General features: G+C 43.8%; 1 protein-coding gene across 12 annotated transcripts in view; it reads left to right on the top strand.

The window, feature by feature from the left end:
* The first annotated feature begins 480 nt into the window (after positions 1-480).
* The window catches only part of CELF5 (CUGBP Elav-like family member 5), a 76,940-nt gene continuing 50,262 nt past the window's right edge, over positions 481-27,158 (top strand). For 9 of the 12 annotated variants that reach the window (XM_074204877.1, XM_074204875.1, XM_074204871.1 and 6 more), the window contains exons 1-2: positions 592-736; positions 19,041-19,123. In XM_074204877.1, the coding sequence (XP_074060978.1) occupies positions 592-736; positions 19,041-19,123 (228 nt within the window). Of the gene's footprint in view, positions 737-19,040; positions 19,124-27,158 lie in introns of all 12 variants that reach the window. The other 3 variants (XM_074204866.1, XM_074204868.1, XM_074204878.1) reach the window with 1 other exon arrangement.

The following is a 27,158-nucleotide window of genomic DNA, read 5'->3' as shown; positions in this document are numbered from 1 at the left end:
TAGAGCTCTCCCATACATAGTTCTGAGTGGTGAGGAGGCTGGAAGGGCAGATGAGTGTGGCCTCTCTATTTGGAGGAAACAGAGCAAAGGTTCCCCCTCATCCCCCAGATTCCCCCAAATACGATGTCCCCAGACCCTCTCTTCTCTTTCCCCTAACCCATGGCTCTGAGTGGTGAGGAGGCTGGGAGAGTGTGGCCTCGGTGGAGGTGACCTGATGCCCCCTGGCTGGAGCGGGGAGGGGGAGCACCCCCGGGGCCTCGATGGGAGGGGGTGGCCGACCTCCTCTGCCTGGAGCGCCCCCAGCCCCCTCCCGCCTGGCCGGGCGGGGGCAGCGGCCGCCCGGGGCCGGCAGGTGTCGCTAGGGAGCGCTTCTTTTGTGGTCCTGATGCTGCCGCGGCTCTGAGAGCCAGAGCTTCCTCTCCAGCTGAGAGCTTTTCCCCTCCGTTCATTTGCTCTTCTCCAACCTGTGCGGGCTCGGGCATGGCCAGACTGACGGAGAGCGAGGCGAGGCGGCAGCAGCAGCAGCAACTCCTGCAGTCCCGAGCCTCCCCCATGAGCAGCGGCCCCGAGCCCCCCGTCCAGCCGGACAGCATGAAGGACCTGGACGCGATCAAGCTCTTCGTCGGCCAGATCCCCCGCAACCTGGAGGAGAAGGACCTCAAGCCCCTCTTCGAGCAGTTCGGCAAGATCTACGAGCTGACGGTGCTCAAAGACCGCTACACCGGCATGCACAAAGGTGCGCCCCCGCCCCGCCCCTCCCCTCCGCTCTGCACCCCGCCCTGGGGCCCGCCGCTGGCCCCCACGCCTTCCTGCCCCCCTCTCCTCCTCCTCGGCGCTCCCCCTCTCCGAACATCCTAGCGCCCTCCTGCTCGCGCTCATTCCTCCCCCCTCCTCACTCCACCTTCTGGCATCATTATCATCATCATCATTATCCTCCTCCTCCTCCTCCTCTCTCTCCTTCCTTTCCTTTTCCTTTTCCCTTTCTCCTTCCTCTTTCCCCTCTCCTCCATCAGTCCTTCTTTTCTTTTCACTCCTATGCTCCTACTGCCTTCCATCCTCCCCCTTCCTCCCTTCCTTCTTTCTCAGCATCCTCTCTCTCTCTCTCTCTCTCTCTCTCTCTCTCTCTCTCTCTCTCTCTCCCCCCTCCTTCCCTCTCCATCCCATCCCCCATCTCTCCCATACCTTTCCTTTCCCACCCCACCCCCCAGACCCCTCTGTCTCATCTTCTTCACTCCCCCCCCCCCCCAACCCTCCCCCTTTTCCTCCTCCCACTGCCCCTGGCTTTCTAAGGGCGGCGTGGGCACATTAGAGCTGCCCCCCCTCCCTACTTTTCCATTCATCCCAGCTTTTGACAGGAGCAACCCAGGAAGTTTTAACCTCCGGACAGAATCCCATTGGTAATTTTCACAAAGGGGACGCGCCTGTGCGAGAGACTGGGCAGATCAGAAACACTAAAGGTCCAACTGTCCAGTGTGCAAACAGATGCCAAGGAGGCCAGCTAGTGGGTAACTACAAAGAAAAAGGGGATGGGTATGTGTGGGGAGAGAGGAGATATGGGAAGAGCATTCAGATTGGTGAAAATGCAATCTTCCCCCAAGCTTTGGGAGAAAGAGTCTGTCTCTCCCTTCCTCTTGCATTCACCCATCTATTACCATTTTGGAAAGCATCTATCCCTCTCCTTCATCCAACCCTCCATCCTTCCTCTCCATCTCCCTGCCATTTCCTCGTGTCCAAATCAATCCTGGATGAGGCAGGTTGGGGGAATGGGGTGAAAGGTTTCCTGTATCTGGAGACAATGAGTCCTTCGAAGGCAGAGCTGGGCAGAATCCTGGTGTGGAAATGAGAATCATTTGGCTAGTTCTGATAGACAGAGAAATAGGAAATTGCCCAGACCCAGAAGGAGGTGGGTTTCCATCAACCAGATGACCTATCTCTATAGAATAGAATCTCATGAAAATAAAGGAAAATCCAGTGTTCACAGGAAAAGAAAATTGTTTATGGTTCAACTTGTATCTCGGGTTCAGAATGTTCTTGTTAAGTCAATTGTTCTGTGAGAGTATGCCTGTGCATAGGAATTATGGACAGAGTTGACATGGTAAATATGGGAAGCTTGTGCTGTTGGCATCCATATTTCCAATTCCCTTATGAGTAATCAAGAATATTTAGGGAGATGGAAATATGCATGGAAGAGCTTTGTGCCAGTTGCTGGGCAGGTACTAAAGCCCCAGAAAACTCTTGGTGCCCCACTACCTTCTACCCATGGCTGGAGGCCCTAATCCATGCTACCTTCAGTGTACCTCTCTAGATACCATCTTCTAGGGGTCTTAAATATAAACCGGGGAGCCCTTTTCCCTGAGTGCCTTCTTGATGGTGCAGGCATGTGAAGACAATGTTGGACAGATGTCCAGAACAAATCTACAGGGACTGGTTCATTCCAAAGCCTTTGCCAGGTCTTTCAGATGGAAGGCTGATGCCCTTATACTCTCTCAATGGAGGAACCCTCTCAACCCAGGCCAATAAATTGGTCCAATAAAATCTCCCATTCATTCCCCTCAGCTTAGCCCTGTGATGGTGATGACTAAATTTGATAAAATATTCAAGAACTGGACACCAAATGGGTAGATTGGACTTCTTTGAGGCCCCGAGGCCCAAATTCCTCAACCTTCTCTTTTTTTGCTCCCTCCTCTCTTTCAACATGTGTGAAACATGAATCATCAGTATCTAGAAAGATTCCCACCCCGGGTGGGGCTGGAGGCTGTCCTACAGGGCTGCTATCATGATTTACAGGAGACTAGAGCTCTCTTCACAAGGTTCTCTTGGTGTCTTGGACTCCTGAGGTGTGATCCAAGAAAATAGGGGAGGGAGGGTTGTTGTCTTGGTAATGGGAGTCTTGAAGCAATTTTTTTCCTTGTTAATTAACCTTCCCTTCCTCATCCCCCCATCTCTCTCTCTCTCTCTCTCTCTCTCTCTCTCTCTCTCTCTCTCTCTCTCTCACACACACACACACACACACACACACAAACACATCTTAAATCTATGTTACTCTCTTATCAAGATCAGTCTTCAACATCATGGTAAGAACAGGATAGCCCAAACACTGGAGGAGGTAGAATCATGGGCTCATCTACCATGAATAATGACTTCCTGGACCTAGGGAGATGGAAATTAAAGACGGAGTATTCAGTATGCGTCCAATACAAGGGATATTACCCATCTTCCCCTCTCTATTTTAGGTTGTTCTGGGTCAAAGAATCTTTGTGGTGGCAGGTCTAAGTACCCCTATTTGGACAAGTGTCATGTCCCATGACATGTCATGGGGTGGGTAGAAGACCAAGGTATTGTTTCCTCACATCTTCCAGATTCCTTCTTTGAGATTTCTCTGAGTATGACTAGCTACTGAAGCCATGAAGTGTCCATTTCCATCATAGCAGAGTTCACAGGCAGATTTTCCCTGCCTTTGAACTCTTCTTTGTACTTTGGTCTTACACCTTTGTTTCAGAAATTCCATGAGGAGTGGACTTGAGTTACTATGGCTTTCCCCAGTGCTGGAGAAGGTAGTAAGAGGAGGCCCAATAGAGAGGGTATTACCTTTGCACCAGCGTAGGTCCTGGATTATTGTACCCTATGTTTCTATATAAGGCTGGTTGAAGGCACCCAGGACAACACTAAAAGAATGGGGACTAGAAAAGGTGGTGTTCCTGCTAGAGAGAACCCTGGATCAAGAGTCAGAAGAAATTGTTTCTAGCCTCAGTTTATTTACTGATAAATTTGTCACTTTGGATGAATCACTTTGCATTTAGGGCTTCAATTTCGCCATCTGAAAAATGAGGATTTAGAATACATGACTCCTAAGGTCCCTTCCAGTTCCAAAATGTTTTAAAGGTCCTCCCAGCTCAGACAATCTAAGGGTCTAAGGACCCTTCCACCTCTGGCATTAGAACACAGGTTCTAAGGGCCCTCCCTGCTCTGATATTCTAGGTTCTAGATCCATTCCCAAATTGACATTCTATGTTATATGATTCTAGGAAGGAAGGCATCAAATGAATGGAGAGTTGTGTGTGTTTCAAGTGAGACTGAGCTGAAGGCGAGGAGACAAGAATGTTCTGTAGTTGTTGGTGTACAATGACCAAAGAGGGGAGTTATGGACATTTGACTACCTTGCAAGTCCAGTAGCTTATTTGGGTCTCAGAATCACCCTGTTTGGTCAATAAGAGCACGGATTATTTTCCTCATTTTATAGCTAGGGGAAACTAAGTCCTGTAAAGGAGAAGACTCTTTTTTTAGATTTTTTTCAAGGCAATGGGGCTAAGTAGCTTGCCCAAGGCCACACAGCTAGGTAATTACTAAGTGTCTGAGGTCAGATTTGAACCCAGGTACTCCTGATTCTGAGGTTGGTGCTTTATTCACTGTGCCACCTAGCCACCCCTATAAGGACAAGACTCGATGGAGATCACTCAATGACTCAGTGGCACAAGTGGACCTGGAACTCAGTACGTGTCATACTTGTAACTGTTTAGGTTTGGACAGGGTTGGGTGCTGAAAGCTGGGGAGATTAAGTGTGTATGTTTATGTGTATATGTATGTGTATGTATATGTGCATGTGCATGTGCATGTGTATGTGTATGTGTATGTGTATGTGTATGTGTATGCGTATGTGTATGTATTTGGAGGGTGGGAGAGCCCCCTTGAAGAGGATGAAGGATTAAGCACCACTTCCATGAAACGGGTTGTTGATGAATATGATCGTTTTCTGAGTTGGGCACTCAGAATAAAACTGCTCTGTGTGTGTGTGTGTGTGTGTGTGTGTGTGTGTGTGTATGTGTGCCGCCACTCTCAGAACAAACCTGTTACCATCTGACAATGCTGGGCCTCGAAAATAGATCGGTGTGGCACGGTGGGGGCTGGGAGCCAGGAGGGCATGGAAGGGGGAGGGGAACCCATGAATAAAACACTCATTTCATTACAAACAGCCCGTTAAATATAGTCTGCGTTTGTAGGTTGAGGTCAAGCTACAGACAGAGGCAGAAATCTGTCACTGGCCTGTATGGAGATGAGGAGGCAAGTGTTGGCATTACCTGGGTGGGCTCCGTGTAACAAAACTCATTCAGAAACACAGAATTCTATAGCAAAAAAAATCCTGTCTCCAATCTCTGCTCTGAGTTGGGTTTTTTGATTTATTTTTTTAGAGTGTGTGTATAGATATGTGTTTGTAGAAAGAGAGATAGAGAGACAGACAGAAAGAGACAAAGAGAGACAGAGAAAGAAAGAGACAGAGAAGATGCATGTGGGGCTGCTGTTTTGGGTTATCAATTTTCTTTCCAGGGAAGGATGATTGTGAGGGCAATAGGATTTGGGGAGGGGGTGGTGGATTTCACTCCATTCCTCCCCCACTCCATTTATTCCCTATCGTTCCTATGATTTGACTGCCCCTCTGGCCTCTAGTCCTTGGGGTGATCCAGTGATGTTTGGTAAATTTCTCCCCTCCCCCATTCTGCTTCTCAGGACCCAGCACCCTATTCTTTTCTCCCTCTTTGGGTCCAGGGTCTGGTGAATTTGGCGCATCTGGTGGGCGTCGTTAATTTTTCTATGAATGTTAATGCCTTAATGTCAATATTATTATGAAGTGGTTTATATATTCATATTAGCAGATGAATATTAATGCTCCAACACCCTCTGTAGTGGCTCGTGTTACTCCAGTTCCCCTGGTATTATTCACAATGCTGTTTTTTCTATTTATGTTAATCGTATATACATTTGCATATTAATGGTAATATTTGTCTTAAAAGGGCTATTTTGAGGAAGGGAGGGAAGGAAGGAAGTGGCTGATCAGAGATGGGGGATAGATAGATGACTGGCCAGAACCCTAGGATTTGGAGGGGTGACAGTTTCTATCGGAGTCTGGGCAGTGGGTTTTAGGAAGACTGGGAGGTAAGGCGAGAGAGCTCTGAAGCATGAGATTCAGAGAGAGCCTGAAGTGAAATCCAGAGGGAGATGACAGAGGAAAGAGGGAAGTCTGGAGATGGGAGAAGGGGGAAGGGAGGTGGCAGAGGTGAGCCAGGGATCGGAGAGGGCAATGAAATTTCCAGGGCATTGTGCCAGGTGATAACTGATCAGCTTAAACCCTGGGGCTGAGGACGTAGTCAGAACAAGCGAAGAGGGAAGATCAATTCCTATCATTTCAGGGCAGGATTATTAGATTAGACATGGGCAGCATAAGGGCAGGGTTCCCAGGAAATCTGGTCTGTTTACTCTTTCCCAAGAAGGGAACAGTAGAGGTCCAAGCTCCAGGAAGCTCTGGGCTTGATATCAGTTAATCATCTAATTTTATTGATCCCCTGCTGAGATCATCTTTCACATGCATTTCACAAAGTCCCTTTTCATTCAGGTCCTCATTTGATTTTCACAATGTCCCCTGTGAGATAGACAGGGCAGGAATGATCATCCCCATTTTACACGAGGGAAAACTGAGGCTCAGCCGAAGTGACTGGTAAAAGGAAGAGATTAGACTAAATGATCTCTTCGCTTCTTCTGTAGCAATCCTAATCTTCTGTGTTCTATGTCCTCAGGTCACTCCCTGTGCTGACACTCTTTTGGGTTATCTTTTGTTATTTTAAGGATCATCCCGATTCTATTCCACTGAGTTGTTAGTGCCCCACCTCCAGAAATTACTCTGGATTTCATCTTATATTTACTTACCTGTGTACAAGTTGTACCTCTCCAATAGACTGCAAGCTGAACGAAGGCAGGTACTGTCTTGTTTTGTCTTCCTATCCTCAGCACCTTGGACAGTGACCGAACAGTCTAAATAGGCTTGCTGAGTTGAACTGAGTGCTGCATTCTAAGGTCCCTTCCAACTCTGCTACTTTATATCCTTAGGTCTCATACAGCTCTGAAATTCTGGGTTTTAAGATCATTTCTAGCTGACTTAGATCTGGCCCTGATGAAGACTGTAGCAACTAAATAGTTCACTCTGGAATCAGGAAGAGCTGAATTCAAATTCTGTCGCAGATACTTACTAGATGTGTGGTCCTGGGTAAGTCATTTAACCTCTGCCTTCCTCAGTTTCCCTATCTATAAAATGGGGGGAAATGGACCTACTTTCCAGGGTTTTTGTTAGGGACAAATGAAATTATATCTGTAAAAAGCTCCTGGTACGTAGTAGGTGATATTAATAAAGACTAGCTCCCCCTTCTCCACTTTCCAGCCCAGTAGGAGAGAGAAGACAGATGCACCAATTAACAGTGATCAAGAAAAGAACTCGATAAGACAGTTTCAGACAAGATGCTCAGACAAGATGGAAATCTCACTTCCAGCTCAGATGATCAGAAAATCTTAAGAGGAGGTGGCGTTTGAAAGGGGTATGAAAGGAATAAGTCCCCAGAGAGCTAAGGATCACCAAGAGGATAAAATGCACAGCTTCACTGCCTCTGTGGTTTGTGTGTTTCTGTGTGTGTGTGTGTGTGTGTGTGTGTGTGTGTGGCTGTGGGAATATGGGAGTGTGTGGGCCAGCATGTGCAGGTGGGTGGTGTGTGTGTGTGTGTGTGTGTGTGTAGGCGTGGGTGAGTTTATGGAATAAGTAGTTCCTCTGGTACGAGAAGGTTCTGCATTAAACCATCTACACTTCCTTACCTCCTTATGAACATACAAAGACTTGAGGGATGTTAATATGTGAGAGAGGTCAATCTGAGAGTCAGGCCAGAGACCCTGTTGCAGAAATCTATTCTAAACTATAGACAGGTGGGGATAAGGTAAATTATGAAAAGTTAGGTTGAATTTTATATAAAGATGATGGTCACAACAGGTGGAGTCTGGAGGGAACTGAGTTCTCTGTCCCTAGATGAGGAAAGGCTCACAGTATTTGGCAGAGAGTGGGGACCAGGAGGTTCCTGGGTCCTGTTCAGTTTTAATTGAGGAACTATTGGCAGGGACAAGAAAAACCAGGCTCTAACTGGCTAACCTAGTGAACATTCTAATATCTAGCAAAGTCCTGGATGAAGATCTCAATGCAGCCCAGTGAGACTAGCTGGAGTGACTGGGCATGATGAATAATAATGATAATAAATGCTAGGGGCTGTCTATTACCTGCAGGATCAAGTATAAGCTCCACTGTTTAGGATTTAAAGCCCTTCAAACCTGTCCCCATCTTGCCTTGGCAGTCTTTTTGCATATTTTGTTGTTCAGTCATTTCAGTCATCTCTGACTCTGTGTCCCTGTTTGGGATTTTCATGGTAGAGACACTGGAGGAGTTTGTCATTTCTTTCTCCAGCTCAATTTTAGATGAGAAAATGAAGGCAAACCAGGGTTGCCCAGGGTCACCCAACTAGGCAGTGTCTGAGGGTAGATTTGAACTCAGATCCTAAGGACTGCAGGCCCCAAGCTCTAGGCACTCTATTGCCACCTAGAAGCCCATTGAACACATTACTCTTCTCCATGCACATGATGGCTCAGCTCAACTGGCCTTTTTGCTGATCTATCATATAATACTTCATTGCCTGTCTCCCTGCCTTTAAACAAGCTGTCTCCATGCCTGAGATCTCTCCCTCCTCATTCCCTTCACAGAATTCCTCCAAGGTTCACCTTTGACAATGACACCTTTTCTCATCATGGTGTCTGACTCACAGTAGTTCTTAATCTTTCCTCCTCTCCCCTCCCCTTCCCAGTTCACTCCAAATGATCTTACGTTGTCTTTCTTTGATAAACTGTAAGCTCATTAAGGTCAGGCACTTTTTTTGGGGGGGGGGCTCATATCCCACATGCCCAGCTCACATCAGGGCTTAATAAATACTTGTTGGTTGCTCTTATTGTGATTCAATCACAATAACATTTATTTCATACCTGAAATTTATATAGTAATTCCACTTGTAGAGTGTCCCAGCTACAATCCACATGGATTTTCATAGCAATCTTTTGAGGAGGTTGAGAAAGTGTTAAGATCCCCATTTTACAGCTTATAGGATAATTATAGGATTTGGAGCTGGAAAGACTTTAGAGCCCATCTGCTCCAAGTCTCTTCCTTTAGGGAAAAAGAAATTCAGGCTCAGAGGACTGGAACCCATGTCTTCCCCCTCCAAGAGCCTTGGATAAAGTGGCCAGTCACTGGGGATTGAATTGAATTCTATCAATTCTATCACATGCCTGATCCAAGACAATGATGTCCAGACAATCTGGTGTCTGGGAGTGCTCTCTTTGTCTCATGGCCCCTCACCACATCCCTACTCACTCACAGTCATATTTAGTAGTTCTTTGCTGGGGTAACTAGGTGACAAAGTGGATAGAGCACCAGCCCTGGAGTCAGGAGCATCTAAGTTCAAATCTGGCCTCAGACACTTAATAATTACCTGGTTGTATAATCTTGGGCAAGTCACTTAACCCCATTGCCTTGCAACCCCTCCACCCCCCAAAAAAACTCAGTAGTTTTTTTTGCTTCACTCTTTAAAGTCAATGATGCCGTTGTAGGCAAAGAGGGAGGAGGCGAGAGTCAGGAGATCCAGGTTTCTGTCCCACTGGGGTTTCCTGACAGACCTTGGGAATTGCATGTCCAGGTGGTTGTACTTTGTGAGCCCTGGGTCCCCTCTACTTGCTAGAATGGGAGGTTCAGTCTCTTTGAGCTTTGGTCTTCCTTCTGTAGCTTTGGTCCTGTTTGTTTTTTTGGGTTTTTTTTCCACAGGGAAATGAGCCTAGATGATCTCTCAGGTTCCTCACAGCTCTGACATCCTGTGTTCTAAGGTCACTCCCAGCTCTGATAAATTGTTCTAAGGGCCCTCTCAGCTCTGACAGTCTGTATTCTAAGGGCTCTTCCAGCTCCAGGTGGTTGTGTCTTCTTTTCTTTTTTCATTCTTCTTTCATTCATTCAGCAGTTTCAAGTGCCTATTACAGTGATATGCAAGCAATTAATTGATATTAATTTTGTTGATTAATCATTTATTAAGTATTTATTGCCATATTTCAGATCCCTGTGATGGGCTTGCTATAGGGGAAGAAAAATGAGTAAGAGATACACTCCTGGCTTCTGGGGAGGTTGAGACAAACACAAAAATAATAAAGCAGAATGTGCTGAGGTCCACAAAGACATCCAAAGCTCAATAAACTCGCTGCTGGTGAGATCAGGAAAGTTTTCCAGGAGGGAGACACTTAAGCTGAGACCTGTAAAATGGGAAGAAGTTCAAAGGAAAAGATGGCAGAGAGGGACAAAAATACAGGACACATTTAAAGATAGTAGTTTATCCAGTTTGTTTGCAGTGTTGCATAAAGGAAGGAGATACAGATCTATATAAGGCATACTAAAGTCAGATTGCTGGGTATCTTGAATGTTAGGTTAAAAAATTTACACCTTTTCCTGTGGCTGCTGGGGACCCATAAAAGTATCAGATTAGGTGAGGGCCATAATCAGTGCTGGAATTTAGGAAGATGTTCTGATAGCCTGAGAAGAAGAGCTTATAGGGGCATAGATTTCAAACTTGAAGGGGCCTCCCTTCATCATTTTACATGTAAGGATACTGAGGCATGGACAGGTTAAGCAACGGAAACACAGGATGTAAGTAGAAGGGTGGTATTGAACCTAGATCTAACTCTAAATTCAATCATTTTTTCCATTTATCTCTCTACCTAATGGAATAGAGAGTGAATTACCTGGAGCAGAGAGGTTATTTGGGGAACTATTGTAATTGTCCTGGCAAGAGGTGAATGAGGGTGGTGGCTATCAAAGTGGCAAGCAGGGGACTGTCAAAACATACATCAGAGCTAGGATGAAAGGGACTTGGCTACTGGTTAGCTGTGGTGAGGTACTCAAGGAGGCATCAGACATGCCCTAAAAATTCCAAGATGTGAGGTCTCCAGGGATAGAGGGTGACCCTGAGACATCCCAGAGATGTTGCCTTTCCTGGGATTCCCAGAAGATAGATCTGTCTGGATATTCAGTTTGAAAGTAATACTCCAGGGGACCTGATTTGGTAGCCTGGAGAGAAGTCCTTTTAAGATGGAAGACAAGATGATTCCCCATCCTTGCCCTATTCTCCCCCTTTGCTAAGGACTGGAACATCCCTGAGGGCTTCCCCAAAGACCTCATTCAAAGTACAGGGAGTGACTATCTTAGACAGGAAACATGCTTAGATTTGCATATGATTGAGGGACATTTTGCATGTGTAACTTGAGACAGCACTACCTCTTCTCCATCTTTTTTGGAATAAAGTGTTTTGGTTTCTTCTCCTAGACTTGGCTCTTTTCACCATCTCTGACACTCACCTCTAGATGGGGAAGGAGGAAGGTTGAAAAACAAGGGAGAGAAGAAATCTGACTTCCCATCTAGAGTCAAGACTAGTCTGACCCTGCTTTGCTGGTGGGAGTCAGCCAAGTGGGACAGGCATGGGGGCAGTGAAAGAGTTGTTTCCATCTGTTAAGTGGGCGGTCTATCCAAATGGTGTTCTTCAGACTCACAGAGGAAGCATCCTGATTACAGTCAGGGACCATCTTGCTTTGAGCTGTCTTTATCCACACTTTCTTGCCTGGCTTCCTCTTGTGAGCCTTTTGAGGACACATGTATATAGTGTGGTACTGGGTTCAATGTTCAGTCTGGAGTGGGACCAAGTTCAAGGATTAGGTTGAGGCTGGGTTTAGACTTTAGGACTACCCAAGTCCACTGGCTTATTAGAACTGAAGGGGACCTTAGAACAAAGAATGGAAAAAAAATCAGAGCTGAGATGGTCCTTAGAAGAGAGAATATCAGAGCTTGGAGGGCCCTAAGAACCCAAGTTATCAGATGTAGGAGGACCCTTAGAAGACAGGGTGCTTTAGAACCCAGGATGTCAGAGCCAGGAGGACCTTTAGAACCCAGGTTGTCAGAGCTAGGAGGACCCTTAGAAAACAGGGTGTCAGAGCTGGATGGACCCTTAAGATCCAGATTTGTCGGAGTTAGGAGAGCCCTTAAGAACACAGATTGTTAGAGCTGGGAGGACCCTTAGAACGCAAGATGTCAGAGCTGGAAGGACCCTTAGAATACAGAATGTTAGAGTTGAAAGGGCCCTTAGAAGACAGGATGTCAGAGCTGGGAGGGCCCTTAGAACCCAGGGTATCAGAGCTGGGAGGACCCTTAGAACACAGAATATCATAGCTGGGTGGACCCTTAGAACACAGAATGTCAGAGCTGGGAGAACCCCTAGAACCCAGAATGTCAGAGCTGGGAGGACCAGTAGAACACAAATATCAGGACTGAAAGAAAGCATGAAAACCCTAGTTTTATAACTAGTCCCCCCCTCATTCTAAGGAAGAAGAGTCTGAGACCTGGTGAGAAGAAATATTTTGTCCAGGTTCACATGGACCCAGAGAGAGTAGAGCCAGGGACTCAAATTCAGATCGCCTCTGCTGCCAGGGCAGGTCCCTTTCCATTATGCCACACTCTCTCCCATGTAGACAACATGTCTCTTAATATACTTTAGTTTCATTTTGGTGCCTTAGGGCCAAATGGCTGAGCAGAGTATGACTTTATGCTCAGAGGAAAAATAATAAAGAAAAAAGAGCAATTTTAGTCAATTTCTTTTAGACTATTCAAATAACAAGTTTCATTGACTTAGTTACTTCCAAAAAGCTTGGGAATTTGTTCATATTCCCTTCATCCTCTGACCAACCCCTGACAAAGGAGATTCTGATTTTTGACCCAGCCAGGAGGAACCTGAGAACATGGAACCCAGGATGCCAGGACTAGAAAGGATTTTGGAACAAAGAACAGATAATCATAGGATTTAGAAGTGGAGAGCTTGGGGGTTTTCTTTTCTAGCCCTCATTTTACAGATGGGGAAACCAAGGTTCAGATTATCCCTCAAGGTCCCTTCCAACTCTGATTCTAAGAGAAATCTGGATCCCAAATGAATATGTTGAGCCAGTTGTAATTTCTGCCAAGCTGGCCGAGCTGGCTCTTGAGGGCAGCCCACTAGACAGACTCCGGGCTCAAGTCACTAGTCTTTTCCGTCTTTCTCCCTCTTCCTTTTCCCAATTATCTTCAGCATAGCTAGAACTAGAGCTGCCGTTGGCATGGGGTGGGGAGGCTGTGATGGGGTGACAGGCAGAGGAGAAGAGCAACATTTACTGAAGAGATTTGGCCCCTGGATGCAGTTGGCCACTGCTAGCCCTTGGCAAGGGGCCTCTAGTCTCTGCCAGTGAGGGATTTCCATATTTTTGGAGCTTGTTAAATTATCAAAAGCCTGTTGTGCATAGATTCCACTCCTCTCCCCTTCCTACAAATCAGATGATCAGAGCCAAGATTGGATTGTAGATGGCTTAAGATGATCTATTCATTGTTGCTATTAAAGTCTCCTTGGTCTCAAAGTGTTAGAGAATCTGAAACCCTCTAGCTTCTCACAAGGAGCTATGGGATGACCAACAGCAAAGGCCAATCTATTCTTCCACACACTCTGAAAGCACCTCTGGTTAGAACAGTATCACTGGTGAATGTAAAGTTTGGAGATCCTGCCAATAGAAGAAAAAGCTTGGATTTCTAAATGAAAGGCAAGGTAGTGATGTGCCTCAGAGACTTTGGGGTTTGCACCTGAGTTATCTTGCTTGTTAATAATTTAACCTAGGAAAAGTCACTCAATTTCTCCAAACCTCAGTTTCTCTATCTGTAACAGGAAAAGAATAAGTCCTGCCCTGCCTCTCTTGTGGAGGTGTTAGAAAAATCAATGCAATCAACCAAACAATCACTCATATGGACCAGTGATTGTCCTGTGAGACCAAGACAAAATGACTTTGTCCTCTAAATGCTTCCATTCTATAGAGGGAGATAACATATACATATGTAGGAATAGATAAAAACACATATATAGGGATATACAAAAATACATATGAAGAGTGACCCCAAGGGGAAGGGTCTAATAGCTGGGGGACCAAGATGGATCTCATGCAGAATGTGACATTTGAACTGAATTTTGAAGGGAACTAGAAATTGTTGGAGATAGAGATGAGAGAGAGTGACCTGAGCAGCAAAAAGGGTCAGTTTGTCTGGACCACAGGGTATGTGAAAGAGGGTAATATGTCATTAAGTCTGGGAAGGTGGGATGGGACCAGGTTGGTGGGGGGACTTCAAGTCAAGCAATAGTGTTTTTATTTTATCCTAATAAATTTGTAGGTTTGTATATGTGTATGTGTGTGTATATGTATATTTAGAGACAGCCTATATATATATATATAACCTATATACATTTTATATCCATACACACACACACACACACACACACACATAGGAAGTGGCTGGAGATTATTGAGTAGAGGGGTGGTACGGTCAGATGGACCCGTTAGGAAAATTGCTTTGGCAACCACATAGAGAATGAATCCGATGAAATAATGGCTGGGAGAATACGTTGTAACTACACTGTATAATAGAAATGTCAGCTATTGTCATTATTATTACAAATGCATGTGTTATCTTTTGTGTACAAAGATGATACCCCTGCCTCAACCCCTCTGGAAAGGGAGCGCTGCCTGCTATCTCCAGCAGTGGGGATGGGCTGCTCTGAATTATCTATATTTTTCTCACTTTCTTCTTTGTGACCCACAGCATATTTCTCATAGGGGGTGTCAGGGTTCAGGCTGTGGTGGTAAAGTAATACCTCAGTATGGGAATAGGGAGGTGATCAGCCTGGGGCATAGGCATCCAGATTAGAGGACAAGGTAGAGAAGTTAGAGAGGTATCCAGTTTGATTGGATCATAGTCTATGTGAAGGGCAGGAGATGCAATTATACAGGGAAGTTGGATCAAGATTTTGGAAGACTTGCAATGCCAGTGTACAGTAGGGGTGGGTAGGGAAGCTTTTTTTTTTTAATTGGGAAAGCAATCGAAATTTATCAAAGGTTTTTGCTTTGTTTTGTAGAGAACTAGTCTGATCAGAGTAAGACACTGAGAAGTGATGTGGAGGATGAAGACTTGAAGTGGTTAACTTTCCACCCCACATTCACTCCCATCCCACCCTGAGTTTTAACATCTGTCAAGGGAGGGATTTGGATCAGATGATAGCTAAGGACTGTCAAGGCTCTGATAGGTAATGGAAGGCTCCTATAGAAGGTCTGCTCTTCTACAGTCTAAAGTCTCCTCCAGCTCCAATATTCTGTGTTTATATTCTATGTACCCTCTCTGGTATCCTGGGTTCTAAGGGCCCTTCCAGCTCTGAAATTCTGTGTTCTAAGGGTCCTCTGAGCTCTAACATCCTCTGTTCTAATGGCCCTTTCAGCTCTGACATCCATAGAAAAAAAGTCTCTCAGAGATAGACCATAACTCAGAAGTCATCACATCTATTCCATACTTGATCTAGAGTTCCTATACTACTCCCCAACAGAAGGTTCTCCAATCTTTGCTTGGAGACCTCCAGTAAAGCCCTGCCTCCCAGACCTTCCCGGTCCATTTTAGAATAGCTGTCATTGTTTAGAAGTTCTTTATAATGAAAGTTAACATTAACATAGTACATATGGGCCAGGCACTGTTATTATCTCATTTTAATCCGAACAACATTTCTGAGAAGTGCTGTTACAGTTGAGGAAACTGAGGCAAGCCAAGGCTAAGTGACTTGCCCAGGGTCATATATCTAGTAAGTAACTAAGGCTCAATTTGAACTTAGATCTTCTGGGGGGGTGGCTAGGTGGCGCAGTGGATAGAGCACTGGCCTTGGAGTCAGGAGTATGGGTTCAAATCTGGCCTCAGACACTTAATAATTACCTAGCTGTGTGGCCTTGGGCAAGCCACTTAACTCCATTGCCTTGAAAAATCTAAAAAAAAAAAAACCAAAAATAAAACTTAGATCTTCTGAACCCCAGGTCTGTCCACTCATTCCTGGTCGCCTAGATGTGAAACTTTTTCCTGTTATCGAGTCAAAATCTACATCTCTATAATAATGCTTGTAAAATCGAACTGAATTCACCAGTGTCATAGATTACTCCAACTCTTAAGACCAACTAACATGAGCCCAATTATTTTTCTATAGACTAGCTCTTCAAATAAGTGAGCATAGGGACTTCCCGCCAAGATGGCGGAGAGGAGCCAGGCACAGTGCTAAAGTCTCCTGGTCTCCCCTCATATATGATATGAAACAAAACTCTTAACAGAAATCCGATCGACAAAACCCAGAAAGAGAAACTAGGAGAAGATCTACCTTAAGGTTTGCCCTCTGGGATCATGGGTGAGTCAGGTGCAGAGGGTGGACTCTGCTGGAAGCACAGGATAGGGTCAGAGCCTGAGAACTCCACTAGCCTGATGGGTGGTGCTGGTGAGATCCTGAGACCCTAAAAGTGCAAACTAGCCTGATCGGCCACAGGGTGGGCAAGAGTCTGAGAGCTGGACTTGCCTGATCAGTGGGGTGGACTAGAGCCTGAAAGCCTAAAAGTAGGTTAAGCCTGATTGGCCACAGGCGTGGGCCAACTAGGGAACAGAGGCATCGGTTGTGGCACCGACGATCTGGAGCTTACCTGCAGAGCTGGAGGGTGAGTTCCAGTGGGGGAGAGCTGCAGCCAAATAATTAAGCATGGCTTTTATGTCCACCATTTTCTTTTCTTTTATGGATTAAACATCCCCATTGGTTCTTTCCATAAATCTTCATATGGAATAATCCTGAGACTCTACCACTCTGATTGTCTTCCTCTGGATGCTTTCCAGGTATGGTTCCCAGAACTATGAACAGCACTCTATTATGTTCTGATCAGAAGCTAGTATAACAGGGCTGTCCCCTGTCTAGTCCTGGATATTCTGCTCTTCTTACTGTGACTAAAATCAAAATTAATTTTTGTGGCTGACATACATGACACAGAGTTGACTTATATTGAATGGGCAATCCATGAAGATACCCGGATCTTTTCCCCAGGTAAACCTCCATGTAACCATACTTCTGTCTGCCATCTTGCACTTGTAAGTTGACTTTTTTTAAAGTTTTTTTTGTTTTTGTTTTTGCAAGGCAATGGGGTTAAGTGGCTTGCCTAAGGCCATACAGCTAGGTAACTATTAAGTGTCTGAGGCCAGATTTGAACTCAGATACTCCTAACTCCAGGGCCAGTGTTCTAGATACTGTGCCACCTTAGCTGCCCCTGTAAATTGACTTTTTGAACCCAAATGTATGACCTTTACATTTAACCCTAGGTTTCACACAATATGTTTCATGTTCTAATGGCTCTTCCAGCTTAGAAGTTCCATTTTGTGATCTAAGGGTTTTCTTACTCTGACTTTGATTCAATAATTATCTATTAATATTTACTATATATATATATATATATGACTTGAATTTGTGCTGAAGATACAAAGATGAAAAACAATAAAGTCCCTGCCCTCAAGGGATTTACCATCTGTAAAAGATTGAGAGACACAGATCCAAATAAGTTAGAATATAACAAAATCATTGAAAAGGTTTAAAAATGACAGGATTATATTGGGGAATTTTGAGTGGCCCAGTTTGCATTGCAAGTTCAAAGTACATGAAGGCAGAGAAGGAGAAGTCAAAGTCAGATAAATGCCGACTTTAGATGCTAGCTTGAGGCACTTGTATTTTATCTAGGAGGCACTGGGGATCCAATGAAGGTTATTAAATAGGGTAGTGACCTGATCAGATTGGTGCTGTGGGCAGTTTACACTGGCAGCTGAGTGAAAGGTGGAAGGGAACAGGGAGAGGCCGAAGACAAGTAGGTTGGTCAGGAGGTTATTTCAGTTGTCCAGTCAAGATGTAATGAGGGTCTAAATTAAGATAATTGCAACAAGAGTGAAACTAAGAGTACAAATTTAAGAGATAACTTTGGAATTAAGTAATAGGATTTGGCAACTGGTTTGTATTTGAGTGAAGGGGATGAGGAGAAATCTTGTCTTGAAGTCATCAAAAGAATTGGAGAACATTAGAGGACAAGTTCACTCTGAAGTAATTGAGCTTAGGGTGTTGACTATTTAGGTGGAGGTATCTTTAGGGCGTTTGGAGATATGGCCCTGGAGCTCTGGAGAGATGTTGGATATAGATTTGGGAGTAATATCCAGGGGCATGATATTTGAAACTGTGGGGCTAATGAGATTATCAAGAGAATGGAGACTCTCTGGAGATACCCAACTTTAGGGTCACATAAATTTTGGGGTAGGATTAGTAGTCTCTATGATTCCCTGAGATTGTCTGTGTTTAAGTGAAGCATTGAGATGAAGGTGAATCAAAGAAGCTGGGTTTAAATTGTGAACTTGGACAAATTATTTCATCTTCTTGGGTCTCAGTTTCTTTATATGTCAAGTGAGAAGTAGATGGATACTGGGATTGCTTTCAACTCTAAATCTATACTTCCTAGGATTCCTTTAAGGTCCTTCCACTCTCTGATGTTTGGGAATTTTCAAATAGTCTCCTTGAAACTGGATGCTTTAGGGCCCATCATCTTGACCAAAAGCACTATAGTAGTCACTTCCTCTACTCTCCTTCCACTCTCATCTCCCATACACACTCCCTCTCCTGTCCCCATTTTGACAGGTCCTTTCTCTGTAGGCTTACAGCCTGTTCTCCTAATGACTCCCCCTGCTCCCTGCCTCTCTTCTCCTTCCTCCCCATCCAGGGCAAATCTCATCTCAAACCCTCTTTCTTGTTTCTCCTTAGCCTTCTCCAATTCTAGATCATTAACAAACAGCTAAAAGACAGGATGAGGGTGGAGAATGGACATCTTTCCCTGCCAGAAGAACTGAGCCTGATGAAGGGAAACAAGAGAATACATGTCTCAAGAGTGAGATTCTGGAGTAGGCAACAGAGAATGTTGAAGAGAATGATGGTGGGCTGGTAAATGTTTAACAACCAGTTCTCCAGGAAAAAAAATACACTGAATATACTTTTAAATTTAATCCTCATTAGTAACATGTCCACCATGGTTTTATTAAGTTTAGACAATCAACAAGAAAATAGATCATCTTGATCTATTATAGGATTTGCCTATCCAGGGAATTAGTGCTCATTATGACCATCTTTGTAAATAATTAAAAGGAGATCCACTACACTCAGGAGGAAATAAAACCCAACTCTTTTCTCTAACACCTGATTTCCATTTCTTTTTTTCCTCCCCAGGGTGTGCTTTCCTCACCTACTGCGCCCGGGATTCTGCCATCAAGGCCCAGACTGCTCTTCATGAACAAAAGACTCTGCCTGGGGTGAGTCTTACTTGGGGATGGGAGAGAGGAAGGTCAAGGTGTGAGGAGCTGAGATACCCTCACCCCCCTAGAGGGTCTCCAAGGTTGAAGGAGGGAGATGTGGTTACAGACAAGCTTGGGTTAAATGAAGACCTCTCTCCCATAAAACTTCTCCCTTCCTTACTGACAATGGCAATTGCAAAGATGTAAAAATTGGGGAGAAAAAGGAAATCTAGAAGGTTTAGCAAAAATGAGTACTGCAGGTCAGTGTAGGAGCCTTAGAATGTCATCCTCATGTTTTCCAGTGTTTTCCATTTTTTATTCCTTTGTTAATTACAAGCAGAGGCAACCTCAGGGAGCAGGGGCTGCTTTGGTGGTAGTTTTGTCACTTGTGAGACTAGTGAATCTTTCCTTGCTCTCTGTCCTCTCTTTCCACTTTCCTAGGCTGACTAGAGTCCAGAAAAGACTCGATCAAACACCAAACATACAAACAAACAAGTAATCTTCTAATTGAATATTAGCTCTGTGAAGACAGAGACTTGTTTCATTTTTATTTTTGTGAGTTTTCAATGTTTAATACAGAGTAGGCACTTAATAAATTGGATTTGTTACCTTATTACAATGTAGTTATACTATTTATTTATTATATTCCGGCACATGATGTCTGCCTGTAAACTCAGATAATTTAGTTACAGTAAATATCCTGGGTCAATGTAGAAGTCTGAGAAAGGTTTTTGGAAGTTCTGGAAATAGTCCTTGGGGAATCTGACAAAACTGAGATTGGGTGTAGAGTCATCTAGCCTCAATACTGGCACTGATACAGTTGATCTCTTGGGGCTCTTTTACTTTTAGAGACTAGCACTTTTCTGGGGCCCCTTGGGACAGGGGCTTTCTAGTGGTCATTTGTGATGGAGTAATAAGGCCAGAGAGCAAGAGTAATATCCTTCCAGGATAAATATTATTTATTGTTCTCAAAGAGGACCATGACATTAGGGAGCTGATGCCATGACATGCAAATGAATTGGATTTAAGTGAGGGAGGGTTGTGCAAAGTACCCAGTCTCACTTTCTTTCCTGGAGCCATTTTTGAGTCCAATGGCAAAATATGAATCAGGATGGCTGGAGATGACCCTGGACCCATTGGGAGACCTTGGTTGTTTTAATCTAAGGTCTTTAACATCCTTTAGTTTGATTGAGTCAATGCCTATTCAGTGATCAAGGCTAAATAAGAGAAAAGGCAAAGAGGCAAAGAATGACCACTTTTCCCTTGTCCAAAAAAAAAAATCAAACTGGGAAGGCAAGATCATCTGATGTTGGACAGCTCCCATACAGTTATGACCTCAGCAAGAGACAATATGGGAAAAGATAGCCAAGGTTGCACCATCTATTCATTATGTGCCCATAACAAGTCCTTTTCTCTGTCTAAGTCTCAGTTTACCCATTTGTAAAATGAGGGAAATGGATTAGATATAATCTCTAAGGTCCTATCCAGCTATAAAATCTTAGAGCCCCTCTGACAGTGGGACTGATCTCCAAATTTCTTCCTAAATCTGTCTCCAGAAGGTGAAGAAGAGAGCAGAAATGGGATCTTCCTTATAGAGTCACCAGAGAGGTTTGCTGACCCAGCTCTCCCCTGGCACTGATGGGAACCTTTCACTTGCATTAGGTCCTCAGCAGAGCAGTCTCCAGGCATTTACATATGTGGATTAATTTGTAGGGAGGTTACACTCAGCTAATTACAGAACTTCGTTGTTCACCTCATTGTGGGAGAGGAAACCGCCAGGGTTGGTGACTAGATTTAATTTGTTTAGGGATGGTAAGAGTGAGGAAAAACAAGGAGGACTGGGGGAAGCTGAGGGGCAATGGAGAAATTAGGATATCTTGGTTCTAATTCTTATTCTTCTCCAGCTCATCTTGTGGCTTTGGGCCAAAACCTTCCACTGTTTAGACCAGACTGTGCCACCTTGAGCATGTTACTTAACCTCCCTCTGGATCTTAGTTTCTGCATCAGGAAAATGAGTGATTAAATGATCCCCTATCCTTTCTCACTTTAAATACTTTCTCCTTAGAGCAAACTAGTGGGGGGGGGGGCAGGGAGGACGTAGCCATAAGTTTCAGTGCTATGATTAGATAGTATTTGAGGGCTCTCAGCTCTGACCATCTGTATTCTAAGGCTTCTCCCAGCTCCAAAAATTCCAAGCATGCTCCCAGCTCTGATATTCCATGTTCCAAAGGCTCTCCCAGCTCTGATATTTTATGTTCTAAGATTCCTCCAGACATTCATTCTCCTTACCCATCCTCCTACCCAATTTTGACATTCTCTGTTTTCTTCCATCTCTGACAATAGCACAATATGATGAAAAGTGTCAGATTTACAATGAAATGACCTGGGTACATATCTCTTCTTTGCCTCATGTTAGCTGTGGGCAATTAATTTAACCACTCCGTGCCTCAGTTTCCCCTTCTGTAAAATAACTCCCACTTTCCTTCCAGCTCAAAGTTTATGATCTATGTTCTAAGGGCCCTTTTGGTACTGATACCACATGCCCTATATATTTAAACTCTCCCTCCCTCCAGTACTGAAATTCTTTATTCTCCCCATAACTTATTATAGAATCTTCATGGTTCCTAGGGCTAGTGGGAGTCCTGGGAGCAGAAAGGATGGGGGTTCAGAGACCTGCTCCTTAGTGGAATTGTTCTTGGTGTCACAAGCTTTGACCTAGTATGCTCCTTTGCAGCTGGAGCCTGGCAATAAATGAGAACCAGGGGTAGGAATGTGAGTGTTTGGAGCAAATCAGACATCAAATGAGGTCCCATGGACTTAATCTCATGAAGGGTCAGGAGGAAGTACATTGGATTCAGGAAGGAGGGCTGGAGGTAAGAAGCAGCCCTGAAATTAGAATCCAGAGTCCAGGGTGGGAATCTTATTTCAGCTTTGTGATCTTGAGGAAATCACTTTTCTCCCTTTCTGTGACTCAGTTTCCTCATTGGTAAAATGAGGATAATAATAATAATAATAATAATAATAATAATAATAATATAGACTGGTATTATTTTTTTTAAATCACCCAGGACCTTCTTCTGAGTATGTAACTTAAAGAGACACTTCCCCAAGGCTCTCTCTCCATCTTGAGAACACTTGGGGGTGGGGAAATAACATATGCTTTCTTATCTCTAAAGAGACATTTTGGGACATAGGGACTAGATCTCTCTGGGTGAACTTGGAAGGCAGCCCTAAGATGAATGGGGAAGAAGTTATAGGAAGTTAGATCTTATTTCAGTGTAAAGGAAGAATTCCTAACAATCAGAAATGCCCCACAGTATAATGGCCTAACTCAAAGGTAGGGCACTCCAAAGAGCAGAGACTCAGTGATCACTAGTTGGGGATACTATGGGAAATTTGTGTTCCATGTGGGGACTGGGTTAAGTGATGTCTTTGATCCCTTATTTTTTCTTTTACCTTTTAAAAAAGTTTGTTGTTTTCTATAGGAGGAAATGTAGTTTAAGAAAAACAAAAGATAGGGGTAGCTAGGTGGTGGAGTGGATAGAGCACCATCCCTGGAGTCAGGAGTACCTGAGTTCAAATCTTGCCTCAGTCACTTAATAATTATCTAGCTGTGTGGCCTTGGGCAAGCCACTTAACCCCATTTGCCTTGCAAAAAAGAAAAACCTAAAAAAAGCAAAAGATGGCAATCAAATTTTAAAAGTAGATTTTCATTCATATATTTTGTTGTTCAAAAATTTATTTTCATTGTTAACTTTTGTTTTTATATTTCCTCTATTTCCCCATATATGCCTTCTCCTCCTCCTCCCAGAGAGCTATTCCTTATGACAAAATGAAAAAATGAAAGAGAGAGAGGAAAAAATCAGCAAAACTAATCAACACATAAGGAAATTTTAATGCTATATTCAATATTCCATACCTATGGACCTCAACCTCAACAAAGGAGCAGAGGGAAGTTTCTCTCTTTTCTTTGGGGTCAAGCTTGACTATTATAATTTTACAACATCCAATTTATGGACCTTTCTAATACTGATTAGAATTTTTTAATTCTGTGATTCTAAGAATCATAGATTCTAAGATTCCATCCATTCCCAACTTGTTGACTGAGATTAGCCTGGAGGAAAAAGAGGGGAATATTTTTCCAGGTGATGTCAAGAATCAGGGGCCCCATGAGATTCCTCCATCCAAGGGTCAGTCCTGCTAAATCTGTGACAATCTGGATCATCAAAAGGACCTGTCCTGCTTTCTGTCTCTCCTGGAGCAAAAAGCCCATGTGTTCAGGGCAGAAGGCTCCCAGAGGGACAGAGGGAGCCCAGAGCTTCAACATAATTAACACACTCTAAAGAGCTGAATATTTTCCCATCCTCTATCTACTACCTAGCTCACTATCCTCCCCTCCTCTTTTGCTAGATCCACAGTCCCCATCTCCAGACTCTTGTAAGTTGAGAAGGTTAAGAATGATAGTTCTTTAAGGTTTTAGAAGTATTTTGCCCCAAATGATGTTGTGAGGCAGGGAGTTTCTCCCTCCCATCCTTCCTCTCTTTCCCTCCTTTCCTCTCTTTCTTTCTTTCTTTCTTTCTTTCTTTCTTTCTTTCTTTCTTTCTTTCTTTCTTTCTTTCTTTCTTTCTTTCTTTCTTTCTTTCACTTTTTTTTTTTTTGCAAAGCAATGGGGTTAAGTGGCTTGCCCAAGACCACACAGCTAGGTAATTATTAAGTGTCTGAGAATGAATTTGAACTCAGGTACTCTTGACTCCAGGGATGGTGCTCTATCCACTGTGCCACCTAGTCACCTCTCCTCCTTTTTTCCTAACTTTCTTCCTTTTTTCTTCCTCTTTTCCTTTCTCCCCCTCCTTTTCTTCCTTCCTTCTTTCCTTTTTTCTTCCTCCCTCCCTTTTTCCCTTCTTTCTTTCTTCCTTCCCTTTTCTTTCCTCTCTCTCTCTCTCTCTCTCTCTCTCTCTCTCTCTCTCTCTCTCTCTCTCTCTCTCTCTCTCTCCTCCCTCCCTCCCTCCCTCTTCCTTCCTTCCTTTTTCATCCCTTTCTTTCTTTCTTCATCCCTTCCTTCTTCCCTTCTTCCCATTCTTCCTTCCTCTTTCCCATCCCCCCTCCTCCCACCTACCTTCCCTCCCTCCCTCCTTCCTTCTACCTTCCTTCTCAACAAATAACCTTTTATCTATTTAGTGTCTATCTATCACTGTGCTTGCATCCTCTAGCTAGATCATAAGCTCCTTGAAAGCAGGAAGTATTTCACTTTTGTCTTTTTACCCCCAGCACTTAGCCCAGGGCTGGTATGTTAACTGTTTAATAAATCCAAGTGGATTGATTGACACAGTATTATTTCTATTTTATAGCTAAAATAATCAATAAACACTTATTAGGTAGTTACTTTAGACTAGGCACTGGAAATATAGACAAGACCTGCCCTCAAGAAGGTTACATTCTCCAAGGGAAGAAAATGTATCCACTTACAAATATGTGAAAAATCAATTGGAGGTGATTTGGTATGGAGAAGGCTCTAGGTTTTAGGACAATCAGGAAAGGCTCCATAGAGAAAATGGTATATAAGCTGGGTTTGGAACAGAATTAGCTATTTTAAGAGGTAGAGGAGAGAGAGAGAGTAATGTCTGTTAGGCATAAGAGACAGCCTGTATAAAGCCTTGAAGAGAAGAGATGAATGTAGGAGCACCAGCAGCAAGACGAGGTAGACTGGGCCATGAAATTCGTACAGTAGTATATGTGTGTGTTTGTGTGTGTATGTGTGTGTGTGTGTGTGTGTGTGTGTGTGTGTGTGTGTGCATGGATGTGTGTATATGCATGTGTATGTATGTGTTTATATAATTAAGACATAACTTACAGTTACATATAAGACAGGCTGGAAAAGTCATCTGGAGGAGATCATGGAGGATTTTGATCTCCAAACAGAGGAGTATGTATTTGATCCTAGATGTAATCGTTTATTGAGTAAGGGAATGAAATGGTGAGACAGGTATTTAATTGACAGCCTTCCACTTGTTGAGGACTGGAGATGCCGACTTCTGATATAACTGAAGTTCCTTCTGGCTCTGAGGTTCTGATTCTGTGAGTAACTGGAACTGGTCCTGCCAGGGCCAGAACAGGCTGTACATAACCTATATGTTTCACCCATATAATTCCAGAATTAGGGTATTCTAAGAGTCATGTCTCTTTTCCAGGAATCCAAGTGGAAAAATGTAGATTTTTCTTTTGAGATACTTGAGTTATCCATTTGGATTTGAGCATAAAATGTGTTTTAAAGGAAAAGGAGGAGGCTAGGGAAATGGCATTAAGAGCTGGGAGGGTCTTCAAGATCTCTAGTCCAATAACCATATGAGAAACTGAGGCACAGTGAGATTAAGGAAGTTGTCTAAGCATCATACAACTACTAAATAGCTGGGCTGAGATTGGAATCAAGACTTCCTGATTCCTGGCACCTTATTTACTCTGACATGGTAAGCTGTAGAAGGTCTTAAATTGTAGAATGTCTTAAATGCTAGGCTAAGGACTTTGAACTTTCTTCTGTGGGTCATGAAGAACTGGTTAAGGTGGAGATGGTCAGGAGACTGTCATAACCATCTAAGCAAGAGGTAATTAGGCCTGGACTAGGGTGAGCTCTGTGGGATGGATAAGGTAATGAATAGAAGATACTTTGAGATCAGGGAATCATTGACTTGAAGCAGTCACTTAGGACTGTGACCAGAACTCCCCTTCCCCTAACCCCTTCAATTCTCAAGTCCTGAAGAGCATTTCTCAGCATCTAGGGATCATGATAACCTGCCCAGTGAAACATATCTTTCCCAGGTTGGTGTCCATTAAAAATGATTAACTGTGGGGCAGCTAGGTAGTGCAGTGGATAGAGCACCGGCCCTGGAGTCAGGAGAACCTGAGTTCAAATCCAGTCTCAGACACTTAATAATTACCTAGCTGTGTGACCTTGGGCAATTCACTTAATCCCACTGCCTTGTAAAAACAAAAAAAAATTATTAATTGTTCTCTCATGAGGATTGTTGAATGGGAATCTTTTAGGGTTCTACTAAGTAGCAAGTCCTGCCCCCTCCCCCACTCCCAGGAGAGTGGTAAAGTTCTGCCCCAAGCTGCCTCCTCTTTTCTCCACCTCAGAATTCTTAACTTTTTTTGGTGTTAGTGTAACTGTGTTACCCTGGGCAAGTCACATAATCATCTTTGTCTCAATTTCCACATTTGTAAAATGAGCTGGAGAAGGAAATGGAAAACTACTCCAGTAATTTTGCCAAGAAAACCCCAAATGGGGTCACTAAGAGACAGATGATCGAAATGACTGAACAACACATGGACTCCTCAGAATAATATTTTCAAATAATTGAGGGAATTGCTTAATTATAATTAGAGGTAATGAAAATAAGGATGTCATTTTTTTCTCATTCATAGACAACCCTCCCTAGGTCTGGAACCACAAATTAATAACCCCCTTTTACACTGTCTCCCTCAGAGAAATATCTCATTGCTCCAAGCTTCACACTTGATTCAGGTTATTCTTATATCTGTATCTCTTGCTCTGGTCTCTCCCATCCAAGTTTCAACTGATTGTTGGTCGTCTTCACCTGGGTGAATGTCAGCCCCCTTGGACTCAAAGACCAAGGGTACTTTGGCTCTGCAGGAAAAGACTAGGTTTAAACTCTACCTTTGCCACTTACTCTCTTTGGAACCTCAGATAAATCATTTAATCTGCTCTGGCCTCAGTTTTCTTATCTATAAAATGAGGTGCCTGCCAGTACTACATCTAAGAATCTTTGAGCTTCCCTTAACACCTGTTTCTCTTCCCAGTTTCCCAATTTTTTGCGAAAACACCATCACACTCCACTATCTGTTAGCTTCAAAATCTCTGAAGTCTTGATTCCTCCAAGACCTCACAATCAGTCATTTTTCAAATCCCATGAGTGCCTCCTCCTCAATTTCTCTCCCATTCCAACCTGTTTATCCCCACAGAACTTACCTTGATTCAGGACAGACCGCTTCTCCCTTAGCTGGTCATTACAGCCTCCTAACCATTTCCCAACTTCAA

The sequence above is a fragment of the Macrotis lagotis genome, chromosome X, assembly GCF_037893015.1.
Source record: "Macrotis lagotis isolate mMagLag1 chromosome X, bilby.v1.9.chrom.fasta, whole genome shotgun sequence".
Lineage (NCBI taxonomy): Eukaryota > Metazoa > Chordata > Mammalia > Peramelemorphia > Peramelidae > Macrotis > Macrotis lagotis.
This window is presented reverse-complemented; position numbering and strand designations above follow the sequence as displayed.